The sequence below is a fragment of the Teleopsis dalmanni genome, chromosome 2 (assembly GCF_002237135.1).
Source record: "Teleopsis dalmanni isolate 2A chromosome 2, ASM223713v2, whole genome shotgun sequence".
Classification (NCBI taxonomy): Eukaryota; Metazoa; Arthropoda; class Insecta; order Diptera; family Diopsidae; genus Teleopsis; species Teleopsis dalmanni.
Genome location: NC_051847.1, coordinates 51,961,570 through 51,986,667, shown reverse-complemented (window position 1 = coordinate 51,986,667; position 25,098 = coordinate 51,961,570). Strand labels below are relative to the sequence as shown.

General features: G+C 27.3%; 2 protein-coding genes across 4 annotated transcripts in view; both read right to left on the bottom strand.

Annotated features, from left to right (window-relative positions):
• LOC119675278 (centrosomin) overlaps nt 1–24,303 on the bottom strand; it is a 33,951-nt gene extending 9,648 nt beyond the window's left edge. The window contains exons 1-3 of one of the 3 annotated variants that reach the window (XM_038086469.1): nt 24,009–24,303; nt 2,200–2,243; nt 39–259 (exon numbers count right to left, since the gene is read on the bottom strand). In XM_038086469.1, the coding sequence (XP_037942397.1) occupies nt 39–259; nt 2,200–2,243; nt 24,009–24,160 (417 nt within the window). In that variant the 5' untranslated portion in view covers nt 24,161–24,303. Of the gene's footprint in view, nt 1–38; nt 260–2,199; nt 2,244–12,292; nt 12,374–14,517; nt 14,636–24,008 lie in introns of those variants that run through there. The other 2 variants (XM_038086470.1, XM_038086471.1) reach the window with 2 other exon arrangements.
• On the bottom strand, nt 6,445–6,916 carry LOC119681777 (lysozyme 1B-like). Its single transcript, XM_038095053.1, has one exon. The coding sequence runs from the start codon at nt 6,914–6,916 to the stop codon at nt 6,482–6,484; it is 435 nt and encodes a 144-aa protein (XP_037950981.1). The 3' UTR covers nt 6,445–6,481.
• Nucleotides 24,304–25,098: the final 795 nt, after the last annotated feature.

Here is a 25,098-nt window from a genome sequence, read left to right as displayed (position 1 = left end):
AATAAAAAAAACTAAAACTTTTTATTAATAATACACACCTTATAATCAACTAATTGTTTTAAAAGTGTATCTTCAGGTATGGTTTTATCTGGTTGATTATATCCTGGCACATTTTCTTCTAAAAAATACACACGTAGTCTTAGATTGAAGTTTTCCTTTCGTAAAGACACAATTTGTTCTTCGATCTCTCGAAGAGAATTTCCTTGTCCAGACATGAACCCTTGGGAGCCCACGCAGGGAGAACGGTATCCTACACCATCTGTAATTAACATAACATATAAACATTGTTGTTAATGTTAAGTATAATTATTTCTTGGTATTATTGATATATTATAAAACTATTAAATAAGTACCCTGAAAGATCAATATAAAATATAGTTGAAATATTTGTGTAAATCAAATTTTTTTAAAAACTAATTTAGAATGTATATTATTTTTAAATAAAATAATGTTTCAAAAACATAATTAGAAATAAAAATTTTGGTCATTAAAACAATAAATTATATTATTTTTATATAATTATAAAAAAAATTCTTTTTTATATTATTTTAATTAATTGGATTTTTGGCTGACAGCTGTTTCGAGTATTGCCAAATATGCATCCTCAGTGGTCTTGGAAATAATTGTTGTATTTAATTATTAGTAAATAATTTTTTGTGCCCTGCCAAATTTGAAGCTCAGAGTCAGCGCTCTGAATTATAAATTATTATATTACTAAAAAATATGTTGCGTCTTCAGTATATAGAATTTATACATATTTATTTTTTAAAATATAAAGAGTGAGTTGAAATGATTTAAAATACGAAATTGCTTCTGTGGAACAGCATGAAAGCAATAATAAATCTTCATTTGAACTATAAAATTGAAATTATACATAATTTTCGTCACGATTAATTGTTATCTCACTTTATTCATACTGAAATAAATTCCAGTATAATTGAAGCAAGAACATGAAAAAGAGATTACATCATTTTATAACTTTCTTAACGACACTCTACAAAGTATTAGATTAAATTCTTTTAACAAGTTTGCTGACAGCTTTGAATATTTCTAGTTACGTAAAATATACTAGGTAGTACTGTTAAGTCGAATTTATACATAATGAAGATGATAATCAGCCATATCTTAGTTTACTTTAAATCAGTTAATATACCATATTCATTATTCCTGTTGCTACTTTTTATTTAGAATGAAGCAGATATGTTCTGCTAAAATTTATACATTTTATAGGGACGATTATAATTCCTCTATTATGTTAATAGACATCAAACTTTCTACTAAACCCATCTCCTACGATCTACCTTAAAGATTTGTATTATAACCAATAGATGACCGCATAACAAACAACTATTTTTAAAGTAGTCCAGTTCACTTTAGACTCCACCTGTTATAAATATAACAGGTGGATAAATCACAATTTAAAAAAAAATGTGTCAATATAAAGAACATTGTACATTTGTATATATTACCGATTTTATAACAATGATACTGTAAAAAAAAATGAGCAGAAAGTACATAAATAAAACAACAAAAAAATGAAAAAATAAGAATATGCGTCATCGGTTCTACGAAATATGCACCTTCAGAGTTATCCTCTCTAAATAATGCGTTGCGTTAAGATCGTTAAATTATTAATTTACGTCTGACCTTGTAATGACTTTAATTTTCAGTCTTGAAGACTGACCAGATCTGGTAAATTAAAGAAGTATACAATCAATCAAAATTCAATTTATATATTTTAGCTATATAAGGAAAACCCAAAAGTTGAAATGATATGTTGTTTTGATGAAGCAAATCTTTTTTTCATATAGAGAAGTTTTTCAGTGAATATATCTTTAAATTTATAGTAAGTTGCATTATATGCTATCTTCCTCAAGGTGATCAATTATCAAAAAACCAATTTTGTACCAAAAAATTCACTTTATTCTTTGGTCTCAGAAATGTATATTACAGATCCATGTTTCTCTAAAATTTGTTTAACTTAAACTCTTCTAAGACAGAAGTGGTTTAGCTAAGATATCTTAGTTAAAATCTGGTCCCAAATATGTTGGCTAGTGTTATTTATATTGTTATTACAGAAAAATAATTTAGCACAGGTAATAAAAAATAATAGTAACAGTGAAATAAGTTATAATAGATGGTAATGTTATTTTATTTAATTGTACAGTATAAATTTAATATATAAATAATATTGCTTACATGAATTATCCATGGTGACGTCTTTTAAAGTACCAGGACTTACGCTGAAAAATAAAAAAGAACAATTAATTAACATATAAAATAAAGTTAATTTTACTGTAATATAATAAAAAAATATAATTTGTATTATTGAGATTTTTAAATATATATACAATTAATAACATAATGTTTTTTGATAAACTTAAAATATAAAAATATTTTATTATATAAACTGATAAATATTCTTATTTATAATTTCGAGAAAAATATCTTCCTCCGGATATTAAAGAGGATTTTTATATTCGATACGAAATATTAAGGATAAGTTAAGATAACAATTATCTTCCTATCATTTTGTGATGTTTTTATCGTATGAAGGAGAACGAGAACGACTCCGGTTTACGAACATTTCCTGACTTTCCATTACATATTTGTACTACTCGTAAACTGCTTTTTATGGGCGGCAGTTTTTATATAAAACTGATTCATCACTTAATCGTTTCATTACCAAAACAAAATTTAATCTTTGTGTAATAACTTAAAACTAAAATGAGCTAATTCAACTAACATAGTTGCAGCTCAACAAACTTCTTAAAAGATTGAGATGTGGGTCTTCTTCTCAATTAGCAATACCCGATACTTTTTAAAACTTTTAATTTTTAAAGATTATATGTGAATTATTTTATAATGAATTTTTACCGCTCATTTTTTATAAACACAAGCGGTACTTTAATTAGCAGGATAAAACTTAGAATTGATTGGGTAACTTTAAATAAATTGTACAATATAAATATATATATAAATTATACAAAATAAGATAAAAATTATATAGTACGAACCACCAAAAAAAAAAGTCTAATGTGTCTTCAATAAAAAGCGCAAAATTAACATGATTAACTCTTAATGTTGAATATGTTTATATGGAAAACAAGTTACAGAATTTATATATTAAGTGAACTTGGATTAAACTTTAGTGACCTTTTCACTGCAATAGCATAAGATTAAGATAGGTGAACTTAGTGAATTTTTGCGGGCAAATCAAGATTTCTTTGGGCAAAAAGAATAAGCTAGATCTGTCGGCCAAGAGGTAATGTTTTTACAGGTAGACGTGGTATAATACACATCGATTATCTGTGTTCGACAATGAATATCATTTCAACTTATACGACCATTAGAACTTAAATGAATGTGAAGAATAACGAACACTGTATCCATTAATAATTCCTTTGCTCAATAAAAATGTTGAAAAAATAAATTTATTTTTTAACCTCATTCATATAAATCAGTCTTTTCAAGTTGTTTAACATGTAGCAATTTTATTAAATTTTTTTTTTTTGAATTTTCACATCATAATTTTTTATGAGTTGTCTTTTTGTTTGTATCATAAAACACTTTTTATACCTAAAAACACTCGTTTACATTCGGTAGGATGCGATTACAAGCTCTATAAACAGCCCATGCCTTCCAGCCTTGTAGTTTTTTTACTGTTTGTGCACAGCGAACAGATTCCCTTATGTCATCACTTAGTAATAATTTACAATCCACAGCGCACAAATTCTGTGATGTTCTATTTGGTGATGAAACGCACCAAAATCGATCACTTATTTGAAAAATACCGAAATCATTTGACCAATTTCCATTTAATCGCCCAATGGCAGAAGTATTGTATTTGCTTTCATAACGAGCGATGCACACCCACACTGGCAGCTCCTGTTTGAGTACTCCCAATTTATGCATTTCACGTGCCAAATCGCAACGGCTTAACACTCTTGTTTGTCCCTTGTAAATATATATTAACAACAAAAAAACGATCCAATATTTACTTGAATATTTCATAATAATTATTGTTTATAGTAACGTCGAAATCAACACTGATTACAAAGTCAGCTAAGCTAAATGGTTTAAATATATTTGAACTGCAATATTAATTCAGTGGAAGCCTAATCTGAGCGTCACTCGTGGGTGCTAATATGGAACCGAAACTTGTTTTCCATGATATATTTATACGGCATTTATTATTTGATCTTGCTACCATAAAAATTGTAAATTATATATTTAGTGCATATTTTATTCTTAATTATTAGTTTATACTTTAACTTTGAAACAATAAAAATCAAAATTGTGTCGTGCATTCGTTTCTTAAATAATATAATAGATTGATTAAGTGTGTTTAATAGAATACCCAAGAGCACTCCCCCCTCCACTTTTTTGCACATTAATAAATTAGAATAATTTTTTAATTAAGATAATATTATGAAATATAGGCAGCGTTTAATACAATGAAATATATTCCAGCTTCTGACTTGACACGCTGTTATGAACAATATTTACATACTATATATACCTACGTATAAAATAGTTGCAGTGAATTTGACGTGAAAAAATGAGTTGACATTAACATGCGTTATTATTAGTGAAATTGTAAGCCCAACTAATTAGAAATGGACAATACTGTATTATAACCAGACATATTAAAAAAAACTACTCATGTTATGAATTAATTGATAAATCCTTTACTTATCGTAATTTATGCAAGCATTTACTTAATTCTAATTTATTCAGGTAACTCAAGATCTACAGATCTGCCTGGGAGAATAGTTAGTAAGTAATATTCAAGTGGTGGCCATGTGATCAAAGCACACTTGAGCATAATGGCTCGTTGTGATACCACGGATCAGCGTTGTTGATAAGCAGACTAAAGATCCGCGTACGAACAATGCCGAAAGGGACTACTCCCCCATACAAGTAGAAATGAACCAACCTAAATTTGTCTATTTGTGTGTCCAAACATCCAACTATATGCTAACTGGAGCTTTCTCACTCTCATAGCTTTATAACCACTTGGATGATTATGGACCCATACCCAAAGGTCACCGGAGAAACGCCAAAACAAAAAGATATATAATTAGCCGTACAGACCATAATCTATCTAAGTACGTTAGTATACTTTACCCCCATCCATAAACTGATAAATATATAGATAAAAACTTAGCCGATTCAATAATTATGAAGGATAAAAGCTCTATGTCGATAAAAAAAAAAAAGCAACACCAAAAATTTTAAATTTTCTTCTAGCCAATGATGAACAATAATAGATGAAGTACAGGTTTCATCTCAACCACCGAGTCACAACCACCACAAAAGTCATTATAGGGTCGAGCCAGTCTCATAGCATGTCTTCCTAGTACGCAGAGACCCATCATACCGTAGTGCTAAACAAATTACGTCTCCAGCTCAAATATTTTTGGTTGATTGCCAATATGGCCGTTGCCAATACCAATATGGGACACCAATACCTATAAATAAATAAGTAAAACAAGAGGAAGGAGTGAACACAACAACTGCTCATTGTAAGCTTAACACTCGATTTAAAATTTAAGTATTCACTCGCTGGAAAACCATTGCATCAATTTTTATTCTTTATTTTATATACAAAACACACAACTACTTTTACGCAAAAGTACGGACAATATACTAACATCTAAATATATAAATCATTATGAAATATAACCACATATCAGCGAATTCTAGTCATCTTAAGCTAGACATATAACATCTACGACGGTTTTTGACTGCTACGCCATCTTTAAACGAGATGTTGTCGCTGTTTAACATTTGTCTTTCCTCGGTATGCGATCACACATCGCATATTGCAGACAATGACAAAGGAAATGAGCTAGACCAACGGGTACCTTAGGAATTCATTCGGAACATTCAAACTATGCGGCTTGCTATTAGCGCTTTGTAAACAATGAATTCTTTACAAATTGAGCAATTGAGTACAGGATGGAAAAGTTTCACAATCTCATTGACTTCTTATAATAAGAATGCAAAGTGATCAATGTCGAAGTGATATTCCTGCTAAAAATTGTACCTTCTGTTCAATGACTATTGTCGCTACTGTGAGCTACACAAAAAAGTTCTAGAAGCTCACTTACAAAATCTTGATAGGTTACAACTTTTCTTAAAGAGTATCTTGATCTTTTTTAAGGGTTACAGATGGTTTTAAATAATTCCATATTCTGAGCTTAAGAATATTCATAAGATCACCGTTATAACCTAACACAACCTAAATTAAATTAAACAATCCTTAACATATTTGTATTTTTAATTTCATTATTTCTTTTAACCCGTTTTTCAACATTTTTATTAAGAAATTATTTCACAAAACTGTTCAAACAGTCATTAAACTGTTAAATTCAAATGAATGTGTATGAATATGTATAAATACTATATTTTTATAATCTGCAGTTCGAAACATTAATAAACGATCATAATCAAGTTTTTAGGACAATTGAAAATGTTATTCAAAACAAGCATCTGCGTCTATTAATGTTGTATTACAGAATTCTTCGTAAACGGTCCATGCTGACCAACCTTGCTGCTTAAGTATCGTACGTGCACATATAACCGCTTTAGTAATGTCATCTGTGATTAGTTCAGTACAATTGACATTGCATTCATTGAACACATAGTATTCCGTATCATTTGCTGGATTACACCAAAATTTATCGCTGATTTGAAATAAACCATAATCGCTAGATCCGTCATCATTACGTCTACCAATAACATGTGTATTGAAACGACTTTCATATTCCGCAATACAAATCCAAAGTGGTAGTTCCGCCTTAGGCACATCCAATATGTACAACTCCCCAGCTAATTCACAACGTTTCAAGCGACGCGCGTAAACATTTTGGGAAATTATTAATAATGAAATGATTATTAATATACTCATTACTGAGGAAAATGCACAAATTTTCACTTTAAAACAAACGAAACAATGCAGATTTAGCAATTTAGTTATTTTAAGATATTTTAACATGTTTGCCTCAAACATAAAACACGATTTCACTTTTAAAATAATTCGTGCTAGTACCCAGAAGATAAAATACTGAGAATTCAAATCAAAAAGCTTTGTAAAGACATTGGTAAACTGGTTTCGTTTAAAATTGAAATGAAATATGAAAAACTATAATTAAAAATAACCATAAACTATTACATATGATGATCAAACATATAGATATTTTAAAGTAGAGATTATATAAAACTAATTATGATAATTATAGTTTTAAATTTTAATTTGCATAAGAACAATAACTTTAAATTATAGAAGAGTACTAAACTAATTTTCTTCAACGCAATGTAGGTATGGTATCTATTTTAAATAAAAATATCCACTCTGTTATGTTATTAATTTTTATTACTAATAGTCAGATTATAATATGATTTATGATTTATAAAACTTGACTTCAGATTAGTATTGTTCGCTATATTAGAAGAAGAAGATATCAGCAATTACAACAGTCAATAAATACGTCTCAATAGAAAACAATTATACTAGTAGCAACAAACCAGTGGATATGTTGGTAGGTAACCTGTTTTCATTAAACAAAAGTAACTGAAATTATGAAAAAAACAAACTGTAAAGTACTTTAAAATAAGATTAAAATTAAAAATATAATCGCAGTCAGAATATATCAACTAAATGAAAATCAAACAGTTGAATATAGTTGTCTTTCTCAATGGTCTGCAATATGATTTCATTTAAATCCACATTATCTTTGGAACAAATATTCAATTTTCTAGTCAACATGAGAAGAAGAAATCATCTTTACGTGATGGAAATAAATTGTTAACATCATCAACTAAAAATCCTTGTATTTGTGGTAACCATGACATAGTTTTAAGTTTTAATACTGACTTAAGTCATGCTTAAACCATCATCTTCGATGCTATAATTCATACTTAATTTAGTTTTGCGATATAATGTACAATGAATAGCATATGCTTCATAACTTCACCAAAATTATAACTAACAGCACCTACAACGCGTTAAACAAGATCAAATACGAAAGACAGAATGATATCCTAGAAAAAAGATGGACAAATAAATTCTACATAAAAGAAACACGTTTAAATATTTAAACACAAAAGTAAATGTCGAAGCTGTCTACCAATTCAAATATCTGGGCAGTAACAAAGCATAACGTGGATAACAAATGGACTGCATTTGAAAACAACATAAAATAAAATCTTTTATGAATAAATGTAGTTAATCTCTGGAAAACCGTGTAGCAATTTATAACACTCGTGATGGACCAACAGAAAAGCAGATCACATCAGAAGCAGCGCAAAGATCTGTACTCGGTCCTGAACTATAACTTCGATGGTATCTTAGAGTTGGAAATACCAGACAATAAGTACTTGGTAGCATTTGTAGACGACGTAACCGTAGTGATAGGAACACGAAACAACAGAAAAAGAAGCGCAATGAAAGCTATGGAAACTAAATATGGTAAGGATACGAACGCTGAGAAAACGGAGCTAATACTATACTATAATGTCGCAGAAAACAATTAAATATTTAGGCCTTCAAGTGGATTCTAGACTAACATTCTGAACTCAGATTAAGAAAGCGAAAACTAAAGCTACAGCATTCGAAACTACAGCAGCATTGATGGGACTTATGGTAAACATAAGAGGACCCACACAGAGCAAAAGATAGCTCCTTATGACGACGGTAAACTCCATTCTCGTGTATTGAAGTGAGATATGGGAAGATACACTAAAAGAACAATATCGCAAAAAAACGTTAGCGTTAGTGCAACGCACAACAGCTTTGAGGATATCTTCAACGTACCGCACCGTTTCTAAAGCAGTGGTAAGTGGACGATGGACCACAAGGCTTATTTTAGATCTAAAAAACTGAGTAGCAAGGGATTACCTAATTTAGCTCCTAAATGGTCATAGTTATTTCAACAGCTACTTCTACCGAATGTGCAAAGTAAAATCACCAAATTGCATATATTGCAGAGCTGAGTACACTGGTATGTTACCGCAGAGTACACATTCTTTGAATGCAAAAAGTGGATATCCAAGCGAGTAGTGCTAGTAGCGCAAGCTAGTGTTCTCTTCCTTAAGGACGTTGACAAAAAAATGATCGAAAACAAAACAAACAAAAATCACATAGTAATGTTTGCTGAAAAGATCCGGAAGTTGGAAAAAGTAAATTTCGACAGATGGTAACTGGAGCATGTGGATGTATTACACCAGGATGAAGTGCAAGGCTAGTCAACTGAAGCAGCAGCGGAGCCTGGACGCAGGTCACACCATCACACCTACCTCGTAATAATACTAACGTAGTTTCGGAATATGATAAGGTCTCTAGGAATGAAGGGTTTAGTTTGTGCGAGACGGAGAGTCATTTGTTGGGGGATATGTACATTCTTAAATTTATTATGTCATTATAATAATAAAACTAAAAAGAAAAATATCGAGGCCACAAGGTTCAGTCAAATTTAAAATCATTTATAAATAATTAAATGCAGTATTTTAACGAAATCATTAAGTAGTGAAATATGTTTGATCATTGACTTCAGACTTAATTAGTTGAGTTGCCACAAAATCTCAATATAACTCCTAATTTAATTATCAGGTTTTATTGATTACTTTGTTTTAGACACATTAGCAATAATGGGACATTATCCAACTCAAAACAGTCTTTTGAGTATAGCAATACTCAGGACAGGAGAATGTGTTTGATGGTTTTTTAATCCAAGGCATAGCAATGTATTTCTAACAAATATTTTTAAGACATGTTCAATCATTTCTGAACATAAAATTTTAAATTCAAAAGATTTATCTTTAGCTATCACTAATTTACTTATAAATTACTACAGTTAAATTAGTGCAAATTCATATTGAGATGCTTTTATTAAATATGACATAATTTGATAAAAAAAATAAAGTTATTCTTATAGTGAGTGTAGATGGAATTTCATATTAAGACTTTATTAAATCAAATATTTTTTATTATGAAATTGTGTAATTAAATTAATATTTTATTAATACACACACATCAGATATATTACGCTACTAAGTTTAAAGTGGACACACAATTCTTTGAAATATTTTCAAAATTGCTTCAAGGAGGCATTTCTAAATATAAAAATTTAAATCTATGAACTTTTTCTCAATTTGATTGTCGTCTATATTTCATGAAGTAGGCAGTCGTATTTATGGAAAAGAAATTTTAATTACGGAAGTAAAATAATGACATCATAATTCTTTGCAATGAATGTAGGTAAGCTGCAGATAACCATATGATTGTACTATACCATATGTATAGAATAAAATTTTTATATAGAATAAAATTTTATTATTTACTATTGACAGCGAAGTATACTTAGCAGTACTTAACTTTGGAAAATTTTAATAACAAACAATTTCTTCATTGAGTTATTGTACATGGAGTGGTTATACATAGAGCAGAGTTTACTAAAAATACACTTCTATTGTGACTGTGATCTGAATGTAGATACTGGGGTTAATTATCTTTTATAAAGAAATTAATAATTTCCTGTATGCATATATAATTAGAAATTAGTTTTTATATATGTTTTTGTATTATATGTTTTTGTTCAAACGCACGTAAATGCAATAATTATTTGGATTTAATAAACTAATAAAAATTATTTCAGATCTTCATTAATTAAGAGTATATTTAAGAAAAATAAGTTAAAAAGTATAGAAGCATATATCATGAAGTCTATAATAGGATGAAGCTAATTGCATATTAAATTCAAAGCTATCAGTGTCAATAAAATTAAGATGGGTATATTATTCACAATATATATAGTAAAACGTAAAATTATCATAATTGCAAAATAATCAAACATAATATATTACATGCACAGTCAAATTGACATAGTGCCTATAGCACTATGAACCAGTCAAATTGATATGGTTCTACAGAGACGAACCATTTATCAGTGAAGTCTATTTCACAAATAATGTTGCCGTGGTATGATTATACCTTTATACAGACTCTGTAACAATTACATTACTTGAATGTCAACTGACTTTGCTCAACTTTGCTGTAATTACAAAACTGGCAATTACTAAGCACTTTTTATATTAGACAAATCTACAACCGAACAAATTCTCACTATCTGATAAATTGTTGAAAAATTAAACAAACAATCAAAATTTTATCACTTCTGTATTAATTTTAACCAATTATTTGATTCAATAGATAGAGATATATTACATAGAGTTCTGAAATACTCTTGCATACCCCAAAAAATTATAAATATAACACAAATAACAGCGAAGAAAAGAATATTCCCCAGTCTTGAAACATGAACATTCTCAAAAGAAGAGAACTTTCTTCTACTTAGGTTTTGAATATATCACACATTCAAGGACTACAACCATAGGTATAATTTCGAATAATTACACGCAAAGCTTTGCTTTTGGCAATGTTGTAAACATGGTAATATTATATGGTAACCTGGTAATATGATTAGTTATGCCTGCATATAAATTCTGACAAAACGAAATATGTACCTATATATATTGTAATATGATATATATTACGCATGGTCCATAACAAGGTTTGATGACAAGAAATTAAATATTTTTGAATAGAAAATATTACACTGAATAATAAACGAATTAATATGTAACAACTACAATGGGATGTAAATATTCGTAAAATGGATTGTCCTCCATCAAAGCAACATTTAAATATGGACGGCCAAAAAAATTAAGAACTAGAAAAATAACGTAAATACTGAAATTAATTGATCATAAAATTAGTGAATGAACGGTCAACATAGAGGTAATTATAGAGGAAGCCCAAAACTCAGTTCAGACATCAGACCAGTGTGTTATAAGTTATGAATAATCATATAGATTAGCTTTATATCTTCATCTAAAAACTTTACGAAACCTAATACTGACAAAGTAGTTTTATCTCTGATGTACCGTAAAATTGAATTAGATAAAGAAAAATCTTTCCATCACAAAAATTTATTCGAAACACAGATTAGATGTTACAGAACCGATAAAATAGTAGCTCTAAACAATTATGGATATTGTTAATTCATAAGAAAAAAAAACGATTTATATGGAGATTATATTTTGAAACAGTAAAAAACTGATTAACACCAATATTTAACTGAAATAGCAATATAGCAAATACTTTTTTAAAAGAAATCATTCAATATGGCCTAAAGTGATAACAAAATTATAAATATGATATATATATATTTTTTAATTATTTTAAATTAAACACAAATTAAAGAAACATCATTGAAAAAGTTCTTACCGAAATGCTGTGAATAAAGTCCCTTTCTTTGACATAGTTATCTTACTGTTGTTACTATAAAAAGATCAAAATATTTCTGACTCGTTTTCTTTTTTAAATTAAAAACAAAAACATATTTTTTAAATTAAATTCATAGACTACTACTCGTATGTTACAATTATTGTTGATTTTTAAATATATCAGTATACATATTTACATACGAGGCCTATTTGATAAGTCAGTGATAACTACATATTTAACAAATATATTTTTATAAAAACTTTTATGATATGGCAGTACTTAAGAATTCTATATTATTTCTTTATTATGACAGCTTTTTTTGATTTGGCAGCTATTAAGTACAGAAAAATTTTACTGAATTTGCCGCAAGTTTACTCACAGCAGATCGAAAACATATTCGTGTAATCACTTCCAAGCATTACTATTGGAGGCCAAAGGAGGTCAGAGATCGAATAACTGTGAAGTATGCATAAATTCATTGTGTTATTACAGTTTTTAACTCGTTATCATTCCATAACGTTACATATTGGTATATCATATTTTTGACATCTTGTAATGTGTAATTAAAGAACATTGCAAGCTTATACTATCAATGGACATGTAATGTAGAATATCATGGGCTCGTTATGAGCGAAATTGTTGTTTTTTTTTTTTAATGCAAATTATAAAATTGAGAGCAATATAATACGACAATATGACGGTTCAAATTTGGTCATGAGAGCCTCGTCACTTAGGCAAAGCAGTGTTACTCAGTAATAAATATCAACCTTTGTGTGTTTTAGAAGCAAATTATTACAATTTCTGTAATACTCTGCATAACATGCACTTTCGTCAAAGCCCAAAAGTGAAAATTTTGACGAGCCCATGACACTCTACATAACATGACTCCACATACACATGTTATTTCACCGCTAATATTAAAATGAACATTTAACTAACCCATAACATTACGAGAAAATGAACGTTGGAAATAAATTAATATGGTAGATAAATGGTTTGGAAAATCATTCCAGATCTCGAAGAGAATTACCCAATAATGGCGAGTCCTACTTATCATTAGGGAGAAGATTAAGAATTAAAAACATGTCTTAATCAAATTTAAAAATAAGTCCAAAAAAGTTGGAGTACTTACTAAACTATAATGAATTTGAATTATGAAAGAGAAGTTATATTTGTAATTAAGAAGAGTCAAAAAAATATACAATTTTAACCAATTGCCAAGAATTTTAAATTAAAATTAATTTAATTAAAAACGGATCCATAACACATGAATGGCTAACTATCATATCAATGAAGACAATTGCCTCTTTTTATAGTTAGTGTAGTACAGAAAAGATAAGTAACCACCCTACCAATAAAAGAAATTGGATTTCTTTTCAGTTATAAGATTCCATTATTAAATCCATACTCCATTATTAGCTTCAGGACTCAACAAAAGTTTACTAACATTTTACATGTTATTTATTTTAATTCGTTAAACGATTTGCCAGTTTTGTGAAGTATTGTTTTCCTCCAGGTCATTTTAGACCTACCCTTAGATCGTATACCTTGAGGGTTGTCATCATAAGGTTTATGTAATGTATGTCCTATCCACACATATTTTCGTTTTCGTATATCATCGTTTATATATATTTGGTCTGTGAATCTCCATAACTCAACGTTTGTTATCGTACTGGGACACCAAATCCGAAGTATATTTCGATTAATAAACTTTTGTAGCTTGGCTTTTATTTCAGCAGTAATGAGCCAGGCCTCAGAATCATAGAGCAGAACGAACTTCACACACGCAATAAAAAATTTTATTGTTGAATTTGTGTGGAAATTTTGGCGCACCTTATGTTGTTAAATCTGGCAAATGATCCACGCGTTTTTTAGATCCCGGTATTTATATCTTTTGAGAGTCCATAAAAGACAAATAATAATTTACTATCAAGAAAATTAATCAATATTGGACGAAACCTCCAATATTCTAACATCTGGACAATTATCTATTTGTTATAGCTGACTGTATAATTATGTTATTTATAGTTATATGAGATATTTTTCATATCTCGGTCAAAGGTGTGATATTGTGAGCAGATCTTGCTGTTTATTATTTGTTGTCAATTGTTCCTGGATTTTTATTAGTTAGAAATATACTATACATTATATCCAAAATGTATATTAATATATTAAAACATTTTTCATATTTACAAGTTAAGAAAAACCATTGAAAAAGTTCTTACCTGAAAGCACTGAATGTTGTACGTCTATCTGCCATCGTTTTATTGCTGTTATTATGAAAACTATTACGAAATATTCCTGACATGTTTTTCTTTTACTTTTACTTCTATATAAAGTTAATAATTTTTTTATACTAATTCTAATGTTTATACTGATTTATTGTTTATAGTTATATATATATATATATATAGACTATATATAAATATTTATATATAATATGTTTGTATTATATTTGACTTTGTTTAAATTTATAAATTCAGACTTTGGTTTTGATTGCTTTCGTTTATTTATTTTTTTTTTGTTTTGTTGTTTTTTTTTCTTTGGCTTCAAAATTACTTTATTTTATAAACTAATTTTCTAATATATTTATTTTTTTTCATATATCAATATTAGCACCTTTTAATGAATTTGAATATAGTGTGTATATTATTTGTATTTGTACTTTCTTCTCTTCGATGTCTTTAACAATTGCACAGTGAGTGCATAATTAGATTGGCGTTGACCACTTGCAGTTAGGCAATACTCATTTATTTTGTAAAAATTAAAACGAAAATTAGACCAGCAAAAATTTGGACGTAAGTTACACGGCATAATCTATCAACCGCACTAGGAAACCAATTTAATTGATGTCACAAATTTTACTTAAAGTCCGAATAGAATTTTTTGTTTTCAAAAAGTTTTTTAATTTTTTTTTAATGCACTTGGATGCAAATATCTGGGTTTGTTGTATATGTTGCATGAGTGAGTGAGTGAGTCACTTTAAAATGATAAACTTCCTTTTGCAACAATTAAAATTGTAGAATCTGAATGAGAGTATCTGTTAAATACGAAGTCTTTAGATCTGAAATTTTAAGATAAATTAAAATTAAAAAGTGTTTTAAAAGAAAGAGATATTCTTCTTTTCGTTTTATAAAATACACTTGCAAATTTTTTCTTTTTTAATTTTTACTATTTCCGTCTAATTATAGTACGTCACACAAATTAGTTTGAATTTCTTTCAAGATTTTGACTACTGCATCTTGGATATATGGACAGTATTCATGGCGTATAAGCTAGCGAAAACTATTTGATTTTTGAACGCAACTATTTTTTTTTTTTTATTATTTTTTTGTTAAAAATTTTTTTATGCATGACTAAAAATAAAAACTTTTTAGGCATGTGCGCTAAAAATTAAATTTGTTAAAGCGGCCGAGCCGTGCCTTCAATGACCTAGAATGTAACTGAAAAATTCTAATAGCAAAATTGAATTCTAAATACAATATAAATAATATAATTAATTATATGAACATATGTAACTAAAGTTAACCCATATTTAAAACCATTAAACCAATATGAGATATTGAACCACTTTATCATAATTATAGTACATATAAGCACTACGATATCTATTAATATTTCTCTATATCTATTATATTTCTCTATCATTTAAATCAATTATATATTATATATTATTTAAATAAAATCTATAATAATTGAGTAAACATTAATTGGACTCCTTTTTAAGAATATACCTAAACTTATGTTTGTTCAAAAGCTATTGGATAGGTTGGTAATGACTGCATTTAATAAGTTTTAAAATATTTCTATATATAAATATTTTTTATCATCTTACAATACTTAAAATTTTTAACATATAAATATTTCTCCTATAAGGCAAATGAGTTAGTGTTACAATTAACTGAAAATTAGACATATATTAATATATTTTATATATTATATATATAGAAAATCCCCTATGGGTACGGTGATGAAAGAATAGACCCATAGAAATGTATGACTACCGTAAAAGGCAACTAAAATCCAAAACGTGCTGGAAAAGGTCTCGTGTGAGTATAGGTCCATAACTATGTGAACGTAAAAAGCGAGAAAAGCTCGCCATATTAACATTTAGGCTCACCAGTAAAGTCCATTTCTTGGGCGAATGCGAGCATCTGGCGCGACATATGGTTTGGGCTAGGCCAACTAGCTAACCCAGTAAAAAAACCATCGACTTATGAATGTAGAACAACAGCCTCGGGAGGAATGTCGTAAAACAAGCTTATGTTCTACATGGACTATATAGCTATGAATGATGATGACGTATATAGAAAAACAATCGAAATATAAGACTTTTCTCGATGAAAAATGACATACTGGAAAGAAATGTCAACCGTACTTGAACGTAATAACTGCAATATATAAATATTTTGAGCACGTTAAAAAATTCTATATGCCATAGGGTAAACAAAATGAGCATATCGTTGCAGTAAATGTATAGACCTCAAAATGGTCTATATGAAAAATAGCAAAAATTCAATTATGTTTATTTATCACTGACTTATCAAACACCACTCGTAAATGAGGTTTGTTGAAATTAAAATAAAAAGCAAAATTCATAAATTACAAAATATTAAAACTCCTTTATATTTCATATTATTGGCTGTATTTTATAAAATTTATTTATGTGACAAAAATATATCACACATTTCTTATAATTCACTTCTTAAAAAAGTTAAATGTATTGAGGTATGTAAGGATATAAATAAATCCATATCCCTGTATAAACATATGTATGTTTTCTTTGCATTAACTTATCCGACACTTTTAACACACATCGCAATATTTCGGCAAATAATGTAATTAATTCAAACATATTTTTTATATTTATAAATCTACTTTTTAAATATATGTATATGTAGAAGATTTAAAAAAGTATTACTCTACTAAAAACGATAGAGTAAATTTTGTTGAGTTGTGACTAATTACCATAGTAACAACTTTGAATGAATGCCAAAAACTAACATATGGAATTTATCATTTAAGGTGTTGATTAAAATAGTTATTATTATCGTTATTAAGTAACGACATTTGTGGAATTTAAAAATATTTTTAATAAAAGCATCATTATTTTGAAACTAGCGTATAATATGACTGTATCATAATCGCCATTCGAACTAAGTGATTTTTTCTATGTAGGTTGTTTTCAATGACCTATAAATAAAACTGAAAGAAATTCTATTTACGGGGTTGTTTACTACATTTTTAGGGTCAACAATAAACACAAAAGAAAAAGGATTCCAAAACAAATATGATAACAAATGTTTTGCCTGTTATCTCTCATCTCATTTTAAAGTCCTTTTTGTTATCATTGTTAAACAAAACAAGAAATATAATTATTGTGGTAAATACTCAAATTTAAAAATAAAGAACTATTGAATTTTTAATATATATGCTTAAGATGTATTACTCTATAATTTCTTTATATCTTTAATAATTATTTTAATTACATATGATGAGTTAAGAAAAAAGTATTCGGCGTTTGTCTGATAAATTAAATGTAAAACGATTGCTTAAGATTAGCAGTTTATTGGAGATATTATTATTAGGTTTTCATAATTCAAATTACGTTTTAAAAATACAAATCCAAATCCAAATCCATCCTCATTCATTTATATTGCTAGCCACCCACAAATCTTTAAAAACACTTAAGTACAGATCTTCTTCACTAATCATGTTTAAGAAATGACTACATTAAGTAGTGTTCTCCTAAAACGCGTAATTAAACTTAAACTAAACAATTAAAAGTTGAAAATAATTACTTTATTTATTATTTTAAATTACTAAAACACTGCAACAAAATGTAATTTATTTAAATTAATAAATAAATTATACAAATTTCTGCAAAGCAATGATGAATGAAATTTTTTTATTCTACGTGATATATCACCCCAAAGAGTCGATAAAATTAAGTGATAATATTCTAAACCATCGCTGAAGAACTGATCAATTTTAGTTTGTCTAAAATTCTATTTAAAAATGATTGTAAAAAATGGTATCCTATATTAAGACTGAAAAAAATTGATTGGACAGAATTACTATTTCGGAAACCCTGTTGAAACAGAAAGAAATCACGGTATTTTCGATACTTATCTAAACAAGTAATGATGTGGTACAAAAAAGCATTAATTGAATAGAGATGAGGTTCCGCAAATGGTAATTAATCCGGAATTGACAATTAACGGCTGTTTTATGCTAGGTGTGATTGCAAGGATATCCTTGTCATTATGTTATACTATCAGTTTGTCATATTACTAATTTTTTTTTCTCTTCTACTAGCATTTAATAAACTTAAAACATAATATTCAAAATAATCATGTTGTCTTTTATTATGTAAACGCTAGATCATACATGGCTTTCATGGATCTACAAAAATTGAAGAACTCTAGTAGAAAAATTAAGGCATTAATTATAATTTTTGGGTTAGATACAGTTTTACGATGTTTGCAACACTCTCTAGGTAACGTAACAAAACTTTTTTTTAAAATAGTTTTAAAAGCTAGCATAATGGGCCTCTAGGCCTAAGTGGGACCCCCTGTGATCGCCGGTATAAACTATAAATACTGTTAAAAGCTCTTGTTTTATTTTTTTTTAAATAAAACATAAAAATTTTACTATAAAGAAATAATGATTCCACTAGAAAAATAAAATTGGACAAATAGTTCATTATTGGTTTAAATTGTTTTTAAATAAAATGCATTTAATTTCAAATTAAATAATTTCTACTTTTGTTTTACTTTATTTTGTTATTCAAACCCGTTGATGTATCTTAATATAACAAAAGAAATTTGTATATTTTTATTTTAGAACGGAATACTCTCTACATTACAATAATATACAATAAAACTCAAATTCATTTGAATAATAGGTCTTTCGATGTATGCGTACTTATACATGTACAGATTGTTATTAATAAAAAAAAATTAAAATTAATAAATAATATTTTACTTTTAAGAAATAAATTTGCAAGTGTACAAATTATCACACAATAAAGAATAACCCATACAATGCGTATTATTTACATGCGAATATAGGTATGAATGTATGTATGTTATTTATGAAGAAAGTTTAGATTGCTTTATCGGGGTAGATGCTGGCGTTGTAGCCTCTTTTGTTAGTGCATTTATGAGTACATATTTAGCATTCACTCACAAAAAAATTTATTAATTAAATTATTTAATTTATATTTATCAGAAGTTTCAAATAACACTTATATATTTATGTTTTTTACAAATATAACTTTTTGTTTTCAACTTTTCAAAAAAAAATTTCACTGATATTTAATATATATTTTCAAACTCAACACCAAACATTAGTGAAACACAATATCGACTCTATTTATAAATTATAAATATATTTCATTTATTTTAATAACAAATTGTAATTAAAATTTGTTTGTAATCCTTCAAAAATTATTATATTGTTTATTGTTATCTATTACATACAAACACTTATATTTTTACTTAAGCATCATCTTTTCATCTTTTTATTTATTCGGAAATAAACGCACTACAAAACATCTATCTAGAACATTTTCAACCAAGAGATAAAACAGAACTAATGTGCCTCAAAAATCCACATCACGTAGTCAGAGTCAGAGTCAGAGTCAGAATATTTTGTATAGGAAAAACAATTGACAGATGCTTGCAGTAATAGGAAGTGTACAGTGGAGAGCGAAAGATTTTCCCTGCATTTAGGGTGTATTTTTATTTCATTAAGAGTAGAGCATTTGCTCATAGTGTAATAATAACATATGGTTGTAGAGAGAGCACACACATGCACACCTGCATCACTATTCTCTGTTCAATTTATAAATATATAATCATGTATATGAAAAACAGACTTATTAAAGGGAAAAGTACAAAGTGGCAACTCTCTCTTTTAATTATGAACATAGGAAACTATAAAAAATAAAATAGTATTAACTAATAAGAGTATTTTAATTTGCAATTCAAAACAGTTTTTTTTTTTTTGTCATACTATATATATTTTAAACTATTTATACTTTTATATTTTATTAAAAATAAAACAAAATTTCCATGCAATAAATTTAAAATTATTTGCAATCGAAAAATAAGAACAAATTTAATTTTATTTCCAATATTAGTTATGACATTATAATAAGTTTCATTTTCTACTAATTTATTTATATTTAGTTTATTTATTATTTAATAGTGACAAATTTTACTTATACGGTAAAACAATGGGCTTATAGGCCCAACTGGAACCCTTGGGATCATAGGTATAACCTACCTAATAGTGACAAAAATTTAAGATTCATAAATTGGTTTTCCCGCAAATGTCATGTATAGAATAACATTTGTAATTGATTATATTATACTAATTTGTAAAAATTATGTATATTTTGTGTCTTGCTCTTTAATAGTAAATAATATAAAAAAAAGTAAAATATCACAAAATATACAGTACAGTAAAAATGCTAACTAACAGCACTAAACTTATGAAGAAAACAAATGTTCTAAGAGTTGCCAATTTTACGTCCCAGCAATTTCAGTTGGTTACAACAACAAAACAGTATAAAAAAAACAAATAAGCAATAGCAAAAGAAAGTAAAAGTAAAAAGAAACATATATAGAAAAAAACTAGTAACACTAAAGAAATGGTAGAATAATTTTCAAGAAAAGTGAAATAGAAAATCCATATATAAACACTAAACCGACGAATGTAGGTATACAGACACCGAAACATTATTACATATCCTAAGATTTTCCACTAAGAATTGATCCACGAATCAGAGAGGTCAAACATTGATTAAAAAAAGATTACAGAAAAGTTACAATAGTTCATCTATGGACGCAGGGTCACAAACAGCTAATGATCAAGTTTATCAAAGAGTAATACTAGTAAAAACATTTCAATAGTAAAAGACTTTTATATAGCTAAAATGCTGTATACCTCGTACAGCAAGAATTGTACCAATCCACTTGAGTTCAGAATATAACAGTTTCTTATGTGTTCATCTCAAAATATTTCATCTCAAAGTGTATTCAACCACAATTCCCAAAGTGTAGCCCAACTTAAGGTCTTCTATTCGTGACGTCGCCCATCTGTTCAGGGTTGTTTGAACATTACTGATCTATGGTTTCTCTCATTTGAAGTGGATAGTCTATCCGGGATAGTTTCAAAAACTTTCCAACTTTTCTTCGTCTCTCCCTATCTTCACCCAATCACATTCTAATCCATTCAATATTCGTATTGTAATTTCATTTTTGTTTCCTGTTTACATCAATTGTTATGATGTAAGCACTAAATAAAACAAATTGAATTTCTTTACATTACCCAACATATAATCTGGATTGGCTACGTTATTTAAAAACCAGATGACGACACATTTAAGCGGATAGATATGGACTGAGGGATCATAAACATTTAATATTAAGGGTAACTGACTGTGTTTATTGGAGAAACACTATGAAGTAATCACTGACATATAACGAATTATTTGTTAAAACTAAGAATAATGATAATAATTTTCAATTTAGTGTAAGATTTTTTAACTATTAAGATAAGAATTTCATTTTGATACAAATTTAGGTTAAAAATAATATATAAAACTGTATATAGAAAGATCTATTTGACCATCGGTATCTATCACTGTATAAAGCTCATATACATTTAGATAAAAAGTATACACTTATACCTAAATTATTTGTTATCTATTTAAAATTATAAAAAATAATACTTAAAATTATATATTTCTATAAAAATATTTATAAATTATTATTGATATCTCATTTCTTCCAAAAGTGAATAGAATAAAATCAAACATGTATATGATCCACCATATTGAGTCGATGTTTTAATATTCTACATGAAGAACTATGTACTATATAAAAAGTGTTATTGTTTTACAATGCAAAAGTAATTAAATTGTTTTTCATGAAAATAAAATTTTATTGCTAATATTTATTTGATTAAAAACTAAAAGTTCAATGCGACAACGACCATTTTTACCATATAAAGATGTTTATCTAAATACATTTATATAAACATACCGAGCTCATTTTACTTAGATTTTAGAGAATAATAAAATTGCATCAAAATAATGAAATATACTTCAAACTAAGGTATTCAACGAAAACTACTTCCATAAAAGTAAAAAAAGCGTAAACAAGTTTTCTGGAAATGTAAAATTTTAAAGATTTTTCCATGAGCAAATTTTTTTTTTAATCAAGTAAACTATGCTACATTGCATATTTTGTAAGTTATATGAAGTCAACGTTTTCATATATATACATATTTATTGTTCCGCTTGATTTCATATCTATAGATTAAAAAACTGGATCATCTTACATTTAACAAATTTAAATTTTTGATTGAGTTACTAGACTTCAGATTTGCACATTTTTATATGAAAGCACAATCCAAAACTAGACGTGCCATCTGGCTAGACAACGCCACGTATATTTGTTTGACTAATTAATTGTAATTACGCCCATATTCCGGTCATTATTGAATTATAAAAACCAAAATAATGCTTTACGACTGCAGAGGTCTAGCACTGACTGCTTCTTCTCCAGCAGTCAGTATTCCCAATTCTTATTAAAATACATATAATCATTTTAACGAACTGTAAAATAATTGCCTTAATATTTAAATCTAATAAAATGTAGAAAGGAATACTTAAATATATAAGTATATGTATTAATTTACGCAAAAATTACGTATTGTAGCCGTGTGCGAGTTCGAGTAAATTGATGATAAATTCAGGGAAATAGTAAATTATATCGGTATTGTAGCAAATGATGGTATTTACCAGAATTTCAATTAGGGTAAATTAGAAAAATTAGTTACTACCATTGTGAAAATTTTATAAGATGTTAACTAAATAAATAAATAAATTTGAAAACTTTTACCAGAAAAATAATAAATAAGTGCAATAGATAAGTGTAAATAAGTGCAGTGCAAAAAATTCCTAGGAAATTTTAATTTACTTTACCTCTTAATTTACTCGAACTCGCACACGGCCTAAACTGCTTTTGCTTTCAAACCATAAAACCCTTGACTAGAAGTCGTAGTATTTCATGACTTCAAAGTTTATCATTTGATATTAAATTAAATGCTATTAAAATTTTACTTTTGATGCATGCATTTGTGTTTTTTTCTTATTGATATTTTTCCAATAAGAATTTTTTTATCTTATTTGTAACCATCGTCGACTTAAAAGGTTAGTTATCACGTACTTAAATGATGCAAGCCATATTCGTTTTTTATTTAGTTCCAAATAAAATATTCAATTGGTAACTTCACTGATAAATTATATTTATAATTTGCAATTTGGATTACAATACTGTTAACAAAAAATATATGCACGAATATAAATTTCATCACATCAAAATGTTGATCATGCACATATACAATTGATGCAATTGGCGCGACGTTTTATAATCACTTATTAATAATTAAAAACATTACAAACATAAAATGATTAGACTTTAATCAAATTTCATGTTTTAACAAAAAGCTCAATAAGAATATGATTCGGCAATTTTTTGCGCCTCGCAGGATATATATTGAGTTGTTAGTACTAAATATGTGGTGCTTAAAAACGGTATTATTACATGTGAACATCACAATCATCCAGTTAGATATATTTTTAAAATTATAATATATAATGTAATAAGTGCTTTTTAAAATACTATTTATTTAAACTTACTCTAAATCAGCTCTTAATTTTTGTGATAAATTTGTGTAATTTTGCAAAAGATCCGTATTGCCAATAGATGAACTAACTTCAGCCCGATGAGCATCTTCTTGTGTTGAATTGTCAAGAATTGATGAAAATACTAGTTTATTGTTATTACTCATCAAGTTTCTTAGTATCAACAATCACTTAATTTAAGATCTATGATATTTTAAACACTTTTAATAAAAAAAAAACTAACTTTTCGCATCGACACAACCACATTAATGGCGCAAAGCAAACCAGTAAACAAACTTCAAAATTTAAACTGTCTTAATCACAGCAATATACGCAATTTTGGAGAGTTTTTTACTATGGAGGTAACTTTTGCGAAGTATATGAAATAATAAATTTCTACAATAATTAAAACTAATAAATAGTATAGATAATTTTTATTATAATACTGTGTTATGAAATTGTTAATAGTTTTTAAATAAACTATTCAATTTTAAATTATTAGATACCTTCATAGCTTCATATAGTTAAAAACTATAAATTTATAAAAAAAAACAGAGTAATATTTATTGACTGTTATACGTATACATTTTATTTATTTATATTAACTAAATGGATTTCATAGATAAAATCTAAAATTTACAAAAATAAATTCTAAATGGAAAAATAATATATAATTTCATTGAATGTACATATAGATTTAAAATTTTAAAATATATAGATATAGCTGGGAAAATGTTTGAAATAAGCAATATATATTAATATTTAGTTTTTAGCATTAGAAATTTATGGAATGGACAGCAAATCTAAAGCCTGATAATTCGATAACATGATCACTTCACAAAAACACATTACACATATAATTATATTATGTATTGAGCTTGATCTAAACATCCCATATACATAAATGTTTAAATGAGTTTTACACAAGGATCGTAACAATTTATTTTATGACTTATTACTTGCATTTTAAAATAACAAACAAACAATAATAATATATAACAATATATATAAAATATGCATTATAAGAACAAAGAATGTTGTTATAATGATAATTAAATACTTAAAAAATTAGATAACTTTTTCCAGCTTGTTTTTTGTTAAAAAT